This window comes from Ziziphus jujuba, chromosome 7 (genome assembly GCF_031755915.1).
Source record: "Ziziphus jujuba cultivar Dongzao chromosome 7, ASM3175591v1".
Taxonomy (NCBI): Eukaryota; Viridiplantae; Streptophyta; class Magnoliopsida; order Rosales; family Rhamnaceae; genus Ziziphus; species Ziziphus jujuba.
The window spans coordinates 4,795,185-4,812,299 of record NC_083385.1 but is presented as its reverse complement, the minus strand read 5'-3'; the positions used below and the strand labels follow the sequence as shown (position 1 = coordinate 4,812,299).

At 36.3% G+C, this 17,115-nt stretch overlaps 3 protein-coding genes across 3 annotated transcripts; 2 read left to right on the top strand and 1 right to left on the bottom strand.

Moving 5' to 3' along the window:
• The first annotated feature begins 1,164 nt into the window (after positions 1–1,164).
• LOC107422659 (carotenoid cleavage dioxygenase 7, chloroplastic) lies at positions 1,165–4,043 on the top strand. The gene is given in 7 exon segments (XM_016032133.4): positions 1,165–2,257; positions 2,366–2,494; positions 2,606–2,737; positions 2,837–3,112; positions 3,191–3,273; positions 3,373–3,687; positions 3,781–4,043. Coding segments are annotated over 7 exon segments (2,064 nt in total). The 5' UTR covers positions 1,165–1,275; the 3' UTR covers positions 3,928–4,043.
• A 1,167-nt stretch (positions 4,044–5,210) lies between these two features.
• On the top strand, positions 5,211–14,341 carry LOC107422697 (uncharacterized). The gene is made up of 14 exons (XM_060819275.1): positions 5,211–6,825; positions 7,356–7,452; positions 7,656–7,734; positions 7,963–8,666; positions 9,109–9,135; positions 9,416–11,091; positions 11,639–11,735; positions 11,930–12,008; positions 12,587–12,709; positions 13,043–13,120; positions 13,310–13,413; positions 13,640–13,727; positions 13,837–13,935; positions 14,073–14,341. The coding sequence occupies exons 1-14, from the start codon at positions 5,286–5,288 to the stop codon at positions 14,163–14,165; spliced, it is 4,884 nt and encodes a 1,627-aa protein (XP_060675258.1). The 5' UTR covers positions 5,211–5,285; the 3' UTR covers positions 14,166–14,341.
• Positions 14,342–14,510: 169 nt separating this feature from the next.
• Positions 14,511–16,484, bottom strand: LOC107422698 (uncharacterized). The gene is made up of 4 exons (XM_016032194.4): positions 16,021–16,484; positions 15,659–15,794; positions 15,277–15,370; positions 14,511–15,138 (listed from the first exon to the last, which is right to left on the bottom strand). The coding sequence occupies exons 1-4, from the start codon at positions 16,317–16,319 to the stop codon at positions 14,867–14,869; spliced, it is 801 nt and encodes a 266-aa protein (XP_015887680.3). The 5' UTR covers positions 16,320–16,484; the 3' UTR covers positions 14,511–14,866.
• Positions 16,485–17,115: the final 631 nt, after the last annotated feature.

Below are 17,115 nucleotides of genomic sequence, written 5' to 3'. Positions count from 1 at the left end.
TTCGGCCATGCATCAGTGAAAGTTATTATTGGAAATTGTTCCACGAGTTGAGTTGAGGGTGAGATCAGCAGATTCCGCTATAGACGGCGGGAGCAGGGACTACGTGGCCCACCTCCGCCCATTTAGTTTTGTCTTTATTTGGGCAGTATCAAACCTACACACTACTCCGGTATCTTCTGATCATTGTCTTCCTAGTGACATTCATTTTATAATATTATTATCGACGCCCTTGTGAAAAAATGCACTTGGTTTCTTTCTAATTCACCAAAATGCCACTACACTGTGAGGATTTTTATCCCATTACATGTCTCAGCATCTCTTAGGCAGAATTAATTTTCCAAAACGCTCATGATAGGTGGATTATTAAATGAAATGGTACTGCTAATTATGAGCTATGTACGTCCACAAAGATCTTTTCATTATCTGGGAAGAGATTTCTTTGGGTTCAGCATGACATAATATTTAGATCATAGAAAATTTATTCCTATCTCAAATTGATTGATTTGTATGTTTATTATTATTGTTTTTTTTAATAGGAAATTTTTTTTGAAAAACATAGGTTTTTGGGTAGACCAAACCCATGATTTTTATCTTGAAAACAATATGATATTTTATCAGACTGTCTATTATATGGTAACAAACATAATTACTTACATGTGGAGGTGCTAGTAAATTAGTTGCAATATAGTTTAAAAAATAAAAAATGAAAAAAGGATAAATAAAAAGAATAAAAAAGTTGCAATGCTCTGACAATTCATAAGTGTAACTGAAACTAAAGTTGATACATAACACTTTTGCTTTAAACTTTTTTTCCTTTTTTTCTATGTATCTATCAAATTAAAATAGCAGGTTTTTTTATTTTATTAAATTATAAATTCATTTTTGATAATTATTGAATTATTATTTAAAAGATAAAATTTAATTCGTTGGTAAAATTTAATGATCATTAAGAATGCATATTAATTATATAAAATAAGATAAATTTTACTTTAAATGACTGATCAAAACAGTACTACAAAGAAAATTAATAAATATAAAATTAAAAAATATCCATGGCCAATTAACTATTTAAAGCAAAAACGATCAAAAACAATATATTCTATTGCCATAATAAGAATTGAACAAAAACAATGAAAAACTGAAAGCATTATGTCTGCCATCCAATCTTCAAATTACTTCATGTCCTCCATATTTACCCCAAAAAAAGTCAAATAAAATAAATATATAAATACTTAATGTCTTCCATAACACACACGTCATGCCCCACCATGCACAATGGAAGGACACAGACCTTACAACAATGGCAAATCCGTAATTAACTCTAATATCTACGGCATGCTTCATTACAGCAATGGCAAATCCGTAATTAACTCTAATATCTATGGCTTGCTTCATTACCCGGACATTTTTATATACGTGGTATTATTTACCTATTATGCTTACTTTCATTTGTTTCACCGCCACCTTAATTTGAAAGCCTCCAAAGCTACAATCTCAATAATAATGCAAGCCAGACCTTCCCAAATTATTCCAATAAAATTCCCTTCACCGGTGAGGTTGCCTCCGGTTAATCGGACTCTTTTACCTGCCATTAAAAAGCTTCGAGCCATATCCATTTCCACACCCAATGAAAACCATGTTCCGGCCATTCATACCCCTGAAGTAGTTGATGATTCTGTGGCTGCTTTTTGGGACTACCAATTTCTCTTCGTGTCACAGCGATTGGAGACTACCGAGCCGGTCACCCTCCGAGTCGTCGACGGTGAGGTTCCGCTGGACTTTCCCTCCGGCACATACTATTTGACCGGACCTGGACTGTTCTCCGATGACCACGGCTCTACGGTGCACCCGCTTGATGGTCATGGATACCTCAGGGCTTTTAGTTTTGATGGTGTGACGAAAGATGTCAAGTTCATGGCTAGGTACGTGAAGACCGAGGCTCAGGTGGAAGAGCACGACCCCACGACTGACACGTGGCGGTTTACTCACAGGGGACCGTTTTCGGTGTTGAAAGGAGGAAAGAAACTTGGGAACACCAAGGTGATGAAAAATGTAGCCAACACTAGCGTTTTGGTGTGGGGTGGAAAGCTCCTGTGTTTGTGGGAAGGTGGAGATCCGTACGAGATCGAATCTGAGAGTTTGGATACCGTTGGGAGATTCAACATCATGGACGGTTGTGATTTGGAGTCGGAAAGTGGTAAAATTGCCAAAGATGTATTGGATTTAGTTGCAGAACTTCTGAAGCCAGTTTTATATGGTATTTTCTCAAAAAAAAAAAATAAAAAATTCAAATAATGAAAATTTTATATGTCAATAATCAATTTCAATGAATATGTATGTCGGGTGTGTTTTTTATGTATGCCAGGTGTGTTTCAGATGCCTCCAAGGCGACTACTATCTCATTATAAGCAGGACAGTCGCAGGGATAGGCTTCTTACAGTTTCATGCAGTGCAGAGGACATGTTACTGCCAAGGAGCAACTTTGTATTCTGTGGTAATTTAATTAGGGGATGTTGTACTTAATCAAAAACTACAGTGGAAGAAACAATTATAATTCTAATTCAAATATGTGGTTTTTTTTTTTTTTTTTTTCTTTGATCTGCAGAATTTGATTCGAACTTTAACTTGTTGCAAAAGCAAGAGTTTAACATCCCAGATCACTTAATGATCCACGACTGGGCTTTCACAGATTCCTATTACATACTATTTGCTAATCGCATCAAGCTTGATGCTGTTGGTAATTAATTAGATTTATGGCACAGTTATAATAATGTATACACAAATTAATTAATTAGTTAATCTCTAATTAAAATTTAAATCCGTTTAAGTTGATCAGGTGCAGTGACGGCAGTATGCGGGATAACTCCAATGATAACGGCTTTATCAGTGAATCCAAACAAGGTTAAGTCTCCCATTTATTTGCTTCCTCGATTCCCTAATAAATCAGGTGGGTATGATCGAGATTGAAGAGTTCCTGTTGAAGCTCCTTCACAATTGTGGCTTCTGCATGTTGGCAACGCTTATGAAAAGTTAGATAAGGATGGTATTTTGGAGATGCAAATTCATGCCTGCGCTTGCTCTTACCGGTGGTTCAATTTCCATAAACTATTTGGTTAGTTATAGTCTTTAATTAAAATTAAAGCTCTCACTGAGTAAATGGATACATAAATTAAGCTGTTTTTTTGAACAGGATATGATTGGCAAAGCGGTAAACTAGACCCTTCAATAATGAACATAAATGAAGGCCAAAACGATTTGCCTCACCTTATTCAGGTGCTCCTGATCTCTCCCAATCATTTTTTTTTTTGTTTTTTTTTTTTTTTCAAAATAGAAAGTTGAGTTTTTACTTTTGACTTGTATATTTCAATACAGGTATCTATAAGCTTGGATGCTAATGGTACGTGCCAAAAATGTCACGTGGAGCCTCTGAACCAATGGAATAGGTCCTCTGATTTCCCTGTTATTAACCCAGCATTTTCAGGCAGCAAAAACACCTACATATATGTTGCAGCTTCTTCTGGTTCTCGCCCTGCTTTGCCGCATTTCCCATTTGATATGGTAGCCAAGCTAAATGTCTTAAACAAGTCGGTCCAAACCTGGTCTGTTGGTAGTCGTAGATTTATTGGAGAGCCTATTTTTGTTTCCAAAGGGGTTGAAGAAGATGATGGTTACCTTCTGGTTGTTGAGGTACTAGACAATTATATTAGCTAATTAATTACAGTTCTTTGGTACTTTGATATTATGTGGTCTTATAGTGGTTCTTGTTTTTGTGATTTGCAGTATGCAGTTTCAGTGCAAAAATGCTATCTGGTCATTTTGGATCCTAAAAAGATTGGAGAAGCCGATGCACGGGTAGCAAGACTTGAAGTCCCTAAGCATCTAAATTTTCCTCTTGGTTTTCATGGTTTCTGGGCTACTGTTCAATAATGTATTCTATGAATCTTTGGAATAATCAAATTACTTTATATAGAACATATATTAAATTAATGCATAACAACATATATATATATATAATTTTTAATTTTAAAATAAAATTCAAATTAGTGTTTTATTGTTACCTTTAGCAAGAGATGATAATGAAAGTTATTGTCAATCTACACTGATAGATTTTTTTTTTTTTTAATTTTTTTAACAAAGTCCATACTGATGGATTAAATTAGGTATGATGGTAATCCCTTTCTAATTATTTGATCGACATGATATAGAAAAAAAAAAATAGAAAAAAAAAAGAGAAATTTAATGAACAATATAGCATTTAGTATATAATACATCCGTTTCTCAATTAGTCATGAAAAAAATGTCTTTTTTCATAATAAATCCCCTTTTACCGATTGAGAGTCTTTCAACGAACGATACACCATTTATCGACCAAAAAAAAAAAAAAAAAGAAAAAAAAGGGATATAGCAAATTACTATAGCATCCGAAACGTAAGAGCTCGGTGATCATAAGTTCCCTCCAATACTACATTAATCAATATAGCATTTATTATATAATACATCCCTTTCCCAATTGATCTTTAAAAAAAATGTTTTTATTTATTAATATATTAATCAATATTCGTGATGAAATTTATCACATAAATTTGGATTTTGTGCGACTTTACATGCAAAAAATAATACAATAAATCAAAATTTAACAGGTATAAGAATTAAGAAAAAAAGTTTACAGGGCTTTCAAAACTGTATTAGTAGAGTAATTGTCTTTTTTTTTTTATTTGAAAAAACAAAAAAAAATGTTTATTGGAGTCTTGTAAGTAACTCTAGTCTGCGGACAAAAATATTTCTTTTCAATTTCTTGTCCTTAATTTATTTTTTCTTTTTTCAAAAATATGAAAATTGTGTTGTGTTTATAGTTTTATAATTCGTTTTATTTTTTAAAAAAATTAAATTTGTGTTTACTAATCCATTACCAATAATTTTACATTTTTATAATAATTTAAAAATATAAATGTTTGCGTTATATTTCCGCAGGTATGTTTGCAGTGGAAAAACATTGGCAAAATATTATTCACCAGCAAAATATTTTTATATAAGAAGAAAAACAAAAACAAAAACATTAGCAAAATATTATTTACTAGCAAAATATTTTTATATAAGAAAAAATAAAAAATAAAAAAAGCCGGACAAATAGAGAAAAAAAATAAATAAATATAAGGATTGAACAGGGGATTTTCACGGTCAAAACTCTAAACATAAATATAATTTCAAAACCCCAGCCCAAAAAACACGGCCATAATGCAGTCCAGAGGGAGCGAGCAAGCGAGAGGGTGAAACAGAGGGGGGCAATGGCGAGCTTCTCATTCGGATCCTCATCTTCTTTCTCTCAATATTCTTCTACTTTGCAATTCTCAAACCTTTCCTCCCCATCAACCTCTCCCCCCACTGGTTTCTCATTCGGATCTTCTGCTTTCTCTTCTTCCTCTTCTTTAGCCCCTGCGACCGCTTCCTCGTCATTTTCCCTTCCAATCAACTTTACCTTCTCATCTTCTTCTTCTTTCGCTAATTCAAACCCTAGCTCCGCCTCAACCCCGTCATTCGGGTTCGGATCCTCCACCACTGCCTCTTCATCGACTTTGCTTTCTTCAGCTGGTTGCTCTGCTCCGTCTCCGTTTGGGACCACGTTCGCCCCTGGTACTGGTTCGTCCCTGTTTGGGACCTCAACCATCACGTCCTCCTTTAGTTCGTCGGCGGCGCCCGCTTCTGGTTCTTCCCTGTTTGGAACGACTGCATCTGTGCCCTCATTCGGAACAACCTCTTTTTCCACTGGTAGTTCAGGCTCGACATTGTTCGAGACGTCTGTCTCAGGCTCTTCCGGGTTCGGAGCTTCCTTATCCTCATCAAGTTCTAGTTCCCCTTTCCTTGTTGCATCTTCTGTCGCACCTCCTAGTTCAATGTTCTTAGGCGCTTCGGGTCCTGCCGCTAGCTCGGCGTCTTCGTTATTTGGGGCGTCATTATCAGGCTCAGGTACTAGTTCGCCCCTGTTTGGGACATCTTCTTCCACAACCAGCTCGGGCCCATCCTTGTTCGGGTCGTCAGTGTCCGCGCCAGGTACTAGTTTCCCTCCGTTTGGAACATCTTCATCGGCACCAAGTTCTGGTTCGCCTTCGTTTGGAACATCAGCTTCTGGGACGTCCCAGTTTGGAGCGTCTACGCCTGCAGTGAGCACCGGCTCAGCCTCGCTTGGCTCATCTTCTTCAGCATTGGTTCCTACTACTCCTTCGATCCTAAGTTTTCCCACAACAAGTTCTACAAATACAAGTTCTGCTTCCCCTTTCTCGGCCTCGTCTACCGGTTTTTCGTTCTCTACCAGTTCAGCTTTTGGAAAGCCCACTGCAGATTCTACATCCACGGCTGTTTCTTCTTCTGCTCCTTCAACTTCTTCGTCTTCGACAAACTCTTCGGGCTTCTCATTTGGACCACCCGCTTCTTCAGCTTCACAATCTTCTTTCGGTTTTGGCAATGCTGCCTCATCGGCAGCCATGGCCTCTAACAAACCATTGGCGGGGGCGAAGCCTTTATCGTTTACAACATCTGCTGCACCATTGTTTTCTACAGTCACAACCACCAGTGCTTCATCAACTCCGGCTTCAAGTAGTACAACCCAATCTTCTTTCTCGGTACCAGCCTTTGGTGTAACTGCTAGTGCTTCTACTGCAGCTCCTGTCTCAGCTGTTTCATCGGCAACCACAGCGCCATTTACGGGTTTCAGTATCACTGGCACAACTGCTTCGTCAGGAGCCGCCAGTTCTTCCCCATTGTCAACCCAAACTTCCACACCTGCTTCCTCGGTACCAGCGCAATCAACCTCTGGTGTTCCTGCATTGAGTGAGTTTGTCAATTCTGCTTTTATCTGTTCCTTTTTTCTAATTGGGATGGCATGGCTTTTTCTGTTTAGTTAGCATTTCAAATTTATGCAATAAAATTATGCAAATTCTTTCCTTGTGTTGTTATTGATGTTATGGTTCCTCTGGCTTGTTTATCTTGATTGTTGAGAATAATTGATTTTATGCAAGATTGTAAGGATCTTTTCGAGTTAAAAAATGTAACAGGTTTTGCATTTTAGTATGGACTTCCAGTTGCTGTCTGGAACTTCTCAGGATTGTATTAGATGATGCCATGGTTATCTTTCCTGAGGTGCTGTCAATAATTTCTTACCCACAAAAAAGAATGACCAACAAAAGGAAGTGAAAATTAGCTTAGTATTCTTGTGCATTTTACTTATATATTTGATGAAGACTTTTAAGTTCTGTATCCAGTGATCAAATTCTTGCTGAATTGATTAGGGGCCCATCAATTAAGGATTGTTGCTGTCTAAGGTTTCCATGTTTAGTGGTTCTTTCAAATTGATTCTGTAGGTGTTTCTGGTCCAACATCTGTCGCTGCCATAGTTCCCAGTTCTGGTGCTGCTGCAACTCAGACGACATCTTCTCTTGTTGTGGCTTCTAGCAATGGGTATGTGTACTTTATCTTGCTGGCTAATTATTTTACTTTTTACTAGCTTTTAACTTTAACTAATGCAAGAGAAATGGTTCACAAATAATCTAACAATGGATGTCAAGAGATGGAGCCAAATATCAACCTGTAATGTTCACTTCTTATATAAACTGGGGATTTGTTATCTTAGTTTACATCCTTGTGTTTGTACCATACTGTAGGACAACTTCCGCAGTGAGCACTATAGTATCTACGGCACCAAAATTACCATATGAGATCACAGGAAAGACTGTTGAGGAGGTACTTTATAAGATTGCTGCTTTATTCTTTTTATGTTGATTATTTTCAGCTATATTGTTTATATAAAGAAGCCTGAGATGGATTTACCCATGTGCATCTAATTTGGCTACCGAGAAATGAACTTTGGGCCATAATACTTTATGAGTTTAGAATTATCCAATTCTTGCTCACACTTCAAGTTATCTCAAATGCTGAAACGATTTTCTTTATCTATTATTTATGCTGCAGGAATCTTTCATTTCTCCAGCTGATTTTGACTTTGGAGATAATATCTTCCTTGATGTTGATGACCTACTTGGACCAGTCTTGCATATTACGGCAGTAGAAACTCCGGTTGTCACTAAAATGGAAGCAAACGATTCTGAAATTGAAAAAGTCCAAAAAGCTTTTGACTCTGTTGTTAGTTTTTTTAAAGGAGGTTTTGAGGCTTTAACTAAAGATGAAGTGCGAGAAGAATTAGACGAGTCATTCGGCATCATCAGCAATACCTCTTTACTGGATGCTAGCGTCCGTTCTTGTGCCTCTGAGATTCACGCCTCTTTTCATCAGGATGTGGATTCCTTTTTATCTGTACAGTGGGATATTGATGAGTTAGAAAAACTTTTCACTTCTTTTTCTAACCTTCAAGCTAATTTTGCTTTCTTGCATGCTGACCATTCTGCAAAAAAGCAAGAAGCTGTTGCTTTAGCTATTGAAATCGAGGAGTTGAAGGAAAAACTATCCATTGCAGAAGCTAATCTTAAGGAAAAGGCCAATCATGTTAAAGACTTGTCTACTCATGCCGCTTCTGTCAAAGAGAAACTTATCAATACCAAAGAGAAGATCAAAGCAACTAGAAATAGGAGATCTCAAGCTGAAGAAACTATCCGGCGTTGTAATGGTTTATGGGAAGCTTTCAAAAAAAAAGTTTATGATGTATTCATAAAGCAGTAGCCTCTTTTTTGTATTATTTTTCTTCTTTAGATATTGTTAGACAATTATAATATTATTTATTTATTTTGTTAAACCAATCCATTGAATTTTATAACTTCTTAATAAATTTATTCTTGGTCGTTTGTTCTCTAAACAATTGTATTTACTCCATTATATATAACGAGCGGCCAACATTGCCAAACCATATACAAAAATAAAAAATAATGGCCATAAAAATTTGATCCTAAACTTTATTGATGCCAAATGATATAATGAGTACTAAGATTATTTTTGTCCAAAGAATTCTGTGTGATTCAAAATAATTTGTTGTCCTCTACGTTTTCTTTTTTCAAAAATATGAAAATTTTCTATTTATCGTTTTATTTTTAAAATTTTTAATATATTTTTATTAATCCATTATCAATAATTTTACATTTCTATAATAATTTAAAAATAGAAAAGTTTGGGTTTGATTTACGCAGATATATTGTGTAATGGAAAAATATAGGTAAAATATTATTCACCAGCAAAATATTTTTATATAAGAAAAAAACCCAAAAACCTGAGCAAAATATTATTTACCAGCAAAATATTTTTATATAAGAAAAACAAAACAAAACAAAAACCAACAAACAAAAAACACGGTCAAAATAGAGAAAAAAAAATAATAATAATAATAAATATAAGAATTGAACCGGGAGTTTTCAGGGTCAAAACTCAAAACCTTTAATTTCAAAACCCCAGCCAAAAAGGCACTGGCATAACGCAGACCAGAGAGGGCGAGCGAGAGAGTGAAACAGAGGGAGACAATGGCGGGCTTACCATTAGGATCCTCATCGTCTTCCTCTCAATCTTCTTCCACTTTGCCATTCTCAAACCTTTCCTCCCCATCACCGTTCCCATTTTCGTCTGGCTCATCGGCTTCCCCGTTCGGATCCACATCCTCCTCCTCCTCCTCCACCAACACCACCACAAACTCTCTCCACACCGGTTTCTCATTCGGATCTTCTCCTTTCTCTTCTTCCTCTTCTTTAGCCCCTGCGACCGCTTCCTTGTCATTTTCCCTTCCATTCAACACTACCTCCTCATCTTCTTCTTCTTTCTCTAATTCAAACCCTAGCTCCGCCTCAACCCCGTCATTCAGGTTCGGATCCTCCACCACTGCCTCTTCATCGGCTTTGCCTTCTTCAGCTGGTAGCTCTGCTCCGTCTCCGTTTGGGAACACGTTCGCGCCAGGTACTGGTTCGTCCCGGTTTGGGACCTCAACCATCACGCCCTCCTTTGGTTCGTCGGCGGCACCGGCTCCTGGTTCTTCCCTGTTTGGAACGGCTTCATCTGTGACTGTGACCTCATTCGGAACACCCTCTTTTTCCACTGGTAGTTCAGGCTCGACATTGTTCGGGACGTCTGTCTCAGGCTCTTCCGGGTTCGTAGCTTCCTTATCCTCATCAAGTTCTAGTTCCCCTTTCCTTGGTGCATCTTCTGCCGCAGCTCCTAGTTCAACGTTCTTAGGCGCTTCGGGTCCTGCCGCTAGCTCGGCGTCTTCGTTATTTGGGGCGTCATTATCAGGCTCAGGTACTAGTTCGCCCCTGTTTGGGACATCTTCTTCCACAACCAGCTCGGGCCCATCCTTGTTCGGGTCGTCAGTATCCGCGCCAGGTACTAGTTTCCCTCCGTTTGGAACATCTTCATCGGCACCAAGTTCTGGTTCGCCTTCGTTTGGAACATCAGCTTCTGGGACGTCCCTGTTTGGAGCGTCTACGCCTGCAGTGAGTACCGGCTCAGCCTCGCTTGGCTCATCTTCTTCAGCATTGGGTCCTACTACTCCTTCGCTCCTTAGTTTTCCCACAACAAGTTCTACAAATTCAAGTTCTGCTTCCCCTTTCTCGGCCTCGTCTACCGGTTTTTCGTTCTCTACTAGTTCAGCTTTTGGAAAGCCCACTGCAGATTCTATATCCACGGCTGTTTCTTCTTCTGCTCCTTCAACTTCTTCGTCTTCGACAAACTCTTCGGGCTTCTCATTTGGACCACCCGCTTCTTCAGCTTCACAATCTTCTTTCGGTTTTGGCAATGCTGCCTCATCGGCAGCCATGGCCTCTAACAAACCATTGGCGGGGGCGAAGCCTTTATCGTTTTCAACATCTGCTGCACCATTGTTTTCTACAGTCACAACCACCAGTGCTTCATCAACTCCGGCTTCAAGTAGTACAACCCAATCTTCTTTCTCGGTACCAGCCTTTGGTGTAACTGCTAGTGCTTCTACTGCAGCTCCTGTCTCAGCTGTTTCATCGGCAACCACAGCGCCATTTACGGGTTTCAGTCTCACTGGCACAACTGCTTCGTCAGGAGCCGCCAGTTCTTCCCCTACTTTTTCATTGTCAACCAAAACTTCCACACCTGCTTCCTCGGTACCAGCACAATCAACCTCTGGTGTTCCTGCATTGAGTGAGTTTGTCACTTCTGCTTTTATCTGTTCCTTTTTTCTAATTGGGATGGCATGGCTTTTTCTATTTAGTTATCATTTCAAATTTATGCAATAAAAATTATGCAAATTCTTTCCTTGGGTTATCATTGATGCTATGGTTCCTCTGGCTTGTTTATCTTGATTGTTGAGAATAATTGATTTTATGCAAGATTGTAAGGATCTTTTCAAGTTAAAAAATGTAACATGTTTTGCATTTTAGTATTGGACTTCCAGTTGCTGTCTGGAACTTCTTAGGATTGTATTAGATGATGCCATGGTTATCTTTCCTGAGGTGCAGTCAATAATTTCTTACCCAAAAAAAGATCGACTAACAAAAGGAGTGAAAAATTAGCTTAGCATTCTTGTGCATTTTACTTCTATAATTGATGAAGACTTCTAAGTGCCCCAAGTATGTCGTATCTGTGTCCAGTGATCAAATTCTTGCTGAATTGATTAGGGGCCCATCAATTAAGGATTGTTGCTATGTAAGGTTCCCATGTTTAGTGATTCTTCAAATTGATTCTGTAGGTGTTTCTGCCCCAACATCTGTCGCTGCCACAGTTCCCAGTTCTGGTGCTGCTGCAATTCAGACAACATCTTCTCTTGTTGTGGCTTCTAGCAGTGGGTATGTGTACTTGCTGTAATTATTTTACTTTTTACTGGCTTTTAACTTTGACTACTGCAAGAGAAATGGTTCACAAATAATCTAACGATGGATGTCAAGAGATGGAACCAAATATCAATCTATAATGTTCACTTCTTATATAAACTGGGGATTTGTTATCTTAGCTTACATCCTTGTTTTGTACCATACTGTAGGACAACTTCCGCAGTCAGCACTACAGTATCTGCGACACCAAAATTACCATCTGAGATCACAGGAAAGACTGTTGAGGAGGTAATTTATAAGATTGCTTCTTTATTCTTTTTATGTTGATTATTTTCAGCGATATTGTTTATATAAAGAAGCCTAAGATGGATTTACCATGTGCATCTAATTTGGCTACCCAGAAATGAAATTTAGGCAATAATACTTTATGAGTGTTAAGCTTGTTGTTTGTAAGAAAACATAAATACTTGATAATACACCAAAATTTTGTTTATTTATGTTTATGTGCAATAGTATAATAACCGCAATGTGTTAGAATTCAAAAACCTGAAAGGACATGGTTTTCTTGATATGTTAGTCAAAAACCTGAAAAGAGAAAAAAGAAATAGATTAGGAAAACCATCCGAACTTGGGAATCTTAAAATCTTCCTCAAGACATTCTGAACTTTTACACCTCTTCTTTGGCCGTTCTTGAATTCCACTTATTTTATAATTGCTTGTAAAAAGGAGGACAGGTTAGATATCCTTGAGTAGACCATTTCTTAAGAATATAGTGACTTTTCTATTTCTTTTATAATCTCCATCTTTATAGAGTTACCAGATGTGATCATCTATCTGAAGTAATATTGTTTCTTCTTTATTTAAAGATCATCAAGGAGTGGAATTCTGAGTTGCAAGAACGTACGGGGAAATTCCGAAAGCAGGCTAATGCTATTGCTGAGTGGGACAGGAGGATTTTGCAGAATCGTGATGTTCTTCTTAGGCTTGAGGTGATATCTTCATTTGTATTTGAATGCTGTATACAAAATTTTGTTGTCTATGTCTTGGTAATGTCTTTGTCTATGTTTTCTTATGGTAATTGTTTCTGCTTATTGTGGTTTATCATGTACTTGTTTATGTTAGAACATCTTTCTACTCCCGATTTATTGCACTGATCTGAAAAAACTCGTTTTATGATGCATTTTATATATTGATTCTTGATATTCTTCTTGATATTCATTGCATATGCACACTATTCTAATGGATGATATTGTTTGATTTATGTCACTTTCAGCCAGCCATGGTTTCTTCTTGTCTTGTCTAATGTGTTGATTTGAATTTAGATTGAAGTGGCAAAAGTGGTAGAGACACAAGCTAACTTGGAGCGGCAACTAGAATTAATTGAGACACATCAACAAGAGGTAGTTTCATTGGGTCTTTTGTCTGTAGTTTTTGATGTTATAATTTCATTTATTGTGTACCAATCGGATAGCTTATGGTTCACCTAAAGTTACCTGAAGAATGCACTGTAATGTAGTCATGGGATTAGAAATTCTTGCTTGTATTCTTTCTGGCATATGGTTAAGTTGGTTATTTGTTAATAAATTTAGGTTGATAAGGCTTTGCAAAGTGTGGAAGAAGAAGCTGAACGTATTTACAAGGATGAGCGTGGATTACTTCTAGATGATGAAGCTGCATCTACAAGAGATGCAATGTAAGCACTTTTTATTTTATTCTGTTTGACTGCCTTGGTGGAATTATATAGCTTAGTTTAACTGAAGTTTGGCTAACAAACCTTCGGAACTTCAAATTGGTTTTTGGTGTGAACCATCAATTATCTTGTTATAGGGTAAATATCTTTTTGAGGGCATTCTGTGTATCTTGTTCTGTTTTTCCTTTTTCTGCTGCTGCTGATTATTTAGTTTTCTTTTTAATTGCAGGTATGAGCAAGCTGAGTTTATTGAGAGAGAATTAGAGCAGATGTCAGAACAGATAAAATCAATTATTCAGACCATAAATGCCAACCAGGTAAACCCCCCCTTTTTTTTTTTAAAAAAAAATTAAATGTTTCCGCAACTTGATAAACCTCTTTCTAACAAATGTTTACCGCTGGATGGATACCATTTTGTTATTTCAGGGTGGAGATATTGATGCAAATGACGCTGTTGCTCCACTAGATGTTGTGGTCCGAATATTAAACAATCAACTAAGTTCTTTAATGTGGATCGATGAAAAGGTTAGTATTTATGTTGTTAAATATTTATTACCTGATAGTTTAGCTATATGTATATGTATTTTTATTTCAGTATGGATAACTTGCACTGACTGTTCCATATTCATTTCAAGAAGTCTGACCTCTCCCGATCTTGTCAGGCTGAAGAGTTCTCTTCACGTATTCATAAGCTTGCCAGCCAAGGTTCTGCTGCAGATCGTCAATCGATGGGTCCAAAATTCTGGATGTCCTGATTCCCTAATTTTGAATTGTGACCTACCCGTGCACTTTTTTTTGCTTCCTAATTTTCCCTCTATTTTCTGCTTCTTGAAATATGAGATTCAATAACCCTTATATTTGCGGACTGGTCAATGTAAACCTTGTATTTTTGCGGGTTGGTGAATATAGATGTTTATTGATTTCCTTAGCCTTTCCTAATGTTGTTGATTTACTCTTATTCAAGTTTTCATCATGCTATGTTTGATTTCTTTGTATATTTCAATTTAATACGTTTGTTGACTTGATTTATTAGCTAAACTCCTTTAATATATTTTGCAATATTTGTACATTTAATCAAAATTTTTAATTACACAAATATATGATACAAAACTAATTATATATTCCAATGAAAATAAATTGTAAAAAATTTAGTTGTTTTTACTTCTTCCCTACAATAAGCATGAATTGATCATGACCGAAGAACGCACTAATTAGAGAATGGAGATAAGCAACACACAAAAATTTTATGCACTCCAATCTAGTCGTGCCCACAAAACATGTCCTAAGGACTTTATCTGTGGAAAGTAGCAATATTTATGTTTATCCAAAAAAAAAAAAAAAAAATCATGCAATATGAACATTAAGAGTCTGAGACTAATTTCTTATATTTGGATGAGCTATGATATTGATTAAGGTGCCCTTCGCCAACTATTTCTTTTGCTGCCTACGATAATGATCAAGGCCTTTGGAGTCGAGCCACAACCACAACTAAAATGACGACAACCGAGAGAAGCAATGAAGATCTTAATTTGTCTCGTAATTGGTCCTCACCATCTGCAGCAGGGTTTCCCTTCTCGGTCTGAGGAGGATAAAACATCTCATCCATCAGTGATTGAAATTTCTCAATCAGTTCCACAACTTTTAGTTTTGTGATTTCACAAATCCACCGCCAAATTTGTGCACCCAAGTCTGCTTCTTCGTTTGAATTCTGAGGCTTTCCAGTTTCATCTACAAGAAATAGTTCGATCATACTAAAATGTGAAATGAATCAAGTAGTAGAAAATTATTGTACTTAAAAAAAAAAAAAAAAAAAAAAAACAAAAAAAGATGTCGATTTAAGGTATGCAAATGTTAAAATAATTAAACCTGCACAGAGAGGCTCTCTCAGCTTCCGAACCAATTCATTATTCATAATTGCATCCCACACAGCTTTATCAGATGCTATTGAAACCACCAGTCTCTACATTCAAAGAGTTGTTAAATAAAAAGTTTACGAAACAAAAGGGTTATATAAATGTAGATTTGAGGTATTCATCTATTATTAATATTATGATTAATCATATTCAACAATCTTCAATTGTATTCCAGAACATACTTTACCATAACAAAGGTCTACTCAAGTAAAATCTGAAAGCCAAAAGATAATCGAAAAATGAAATTTTTAATCCTTAACCAACTTAAAAAAGAAGAGCAGAAACAGTTCTCAGGCCAGCCTATGGTGCTAAAAAAAATAAAAAATTGTAGGCACCTGAACCCATGGATCTGTTTGCCACAACTGAAAAGCATCGTAAACACTTCTAAGCAACGTTCTAGGCACTCGTCTCTCTACCATCTCTAGAAGCCATTTCAACTCTGACCCACTTGGAGATATACCATGTCCAAAACTGTTCAGTTCAGAATAAAACATTTTAAGGCCGAATTACAAAGAAAGATGAAAATATGACCAAACCAAAATAATTGAACAAAGACGAACTTTCTCAATATTTTTGTTATTCCATATTCTCATCTATAGCTTTTTTGTCTTGATTGCAATCTGCGTCAAGAATACAAAAAGAAAAATTTATGCATAAACTGATGAAAAATAAACAGTTCTCAAAAGTTATTACTCACTTCTGAAGAAAAGATGCTGCAGTCTGAACTTCAGATTGGGATGGAACAGGGCCAAAAACAGAGTTATATGAAAACCCACTTGCTCTAGCATCTTTTCCATTTGCAAGTTCTAGTTTTCTGCAAGTTTTGCTACCACAGCAGCAACAAGAAGCAGAGCGAGTTGGCTTGAAAGATGCAGCAGAATGATTGGCTGAATCTGGAAGGTTAAGATTGGAAGTAAAAGACAGAGAAGATAGGTTAGAGGAGGAAGTTCTGAGCTGATTGATAGGCAGGTCAATGTTCATGGTTCCTCCTCCCATATCCTTTTTTCTAATGTAAATCTTCTGAATTGAACAATGCCAATGGAGATGGAATTAAGTATTTTTTATGTTGAACTCTGTCAGTATTACTCTGTTTTTGTTTTTTCTTTTTGTTGATAGAGTATTACTCTGTTTTTGTTTGTTTTTTCTTTTTGAATATCCTCTGTTGTTTATCCTTATCATTTCATATAAAAGGATCCACCACCCACTGATATTTAGCAAATTAGTTGAAAATTAAATTGATTATTTTATACATTTTTTCTTTTTTAATATAATCTATGTTTTTGGTGGTTTTCTCTGTTTTAAAAACCACCCTTGAAAGTTCCAAATATATTAAAAAACGGAATCACTCAAATGTATTTTATTTTATTATTCTTTTTTTTTGCTGGAATGTTTTTCTTTGTTTATTCATTGAGAGATACAGGTATGTATATTTTTCTGGATAGAAAATGACCAAGTATTTCATATATACATTATCACCTTATCAATTCTCTCCCCTGGAAAAAGACGAATTTAAATAACAATAACTCTAATAAGTAACAGTTAAAAAACTGGTAATTTCTAATAGTAATTTGCTAAGGACAAAAAGAGAATAAATTGATTCGACGAAAAAGTATTTAAAATAGATTGATTGAACTATAATGGCACACGTTTATATGGATGTACAAGACGTAGATGTAGATGCTGATATGTAACAGTTGATATTTTCAATCTGCAAAAAATATATATATATATATATATATATATTTGTTTTTTTTTGTTTTTGTTTTTGTCAATGAAACATGTTTATAAATAA

What these genes read in the sequence shown, in the direction of transcription:
- LOC107422697 (XM_060819275.1), top strand. Translation starts at nt 5,286, where the DNA reads ATGGCGAGCTTCTCATTCGGATCCTCATCTTCTTTCTCTCAATATTCT. An exon ending in CAGGAAAGACTGTTGAGGAG is followed by an intron (nt 12,009 to 12,586) that starts GTAATTTATAAG and finishes CTTTATTTAAAG; the next exon opens with ATCATCAAGGAGTGGAATTC. An exon ending in AGACCATAAATGCCAACCAG is followed by an intron (nt 13,728 to 13,836) that starts GTAAACCCCCCC and finishes TTGTTATTTCAG; the next exon opens with GGTGGAGATATTGATGCAAA.
- LOC107422698 (XM_016032194.4), bottom strand. Translation starts at nt 16,319, where the DNA reads ATGGGAGGAGGAACCATGAACATTGACCTGCCTATCAATCAGCTCAGA. An exon ending in AAACAGATCCATGGGTTCAG is followed by an intron (nt 15,371 to 15,658) that starts GTGCCTACAATT and finishes CTTTGAATGTAG; the next exon opens with AGACTGGTGGTTTCAATAGC. An exon ending in GAGAGAGCCTCTCTGTGCAG is followed by an intron (nt 15,139 to 15,276) that starts GTTTAATTATTT and finishes TATTTCTTGTAG; the next exon opens with ATGAAACTGGAAAGCCTCAG.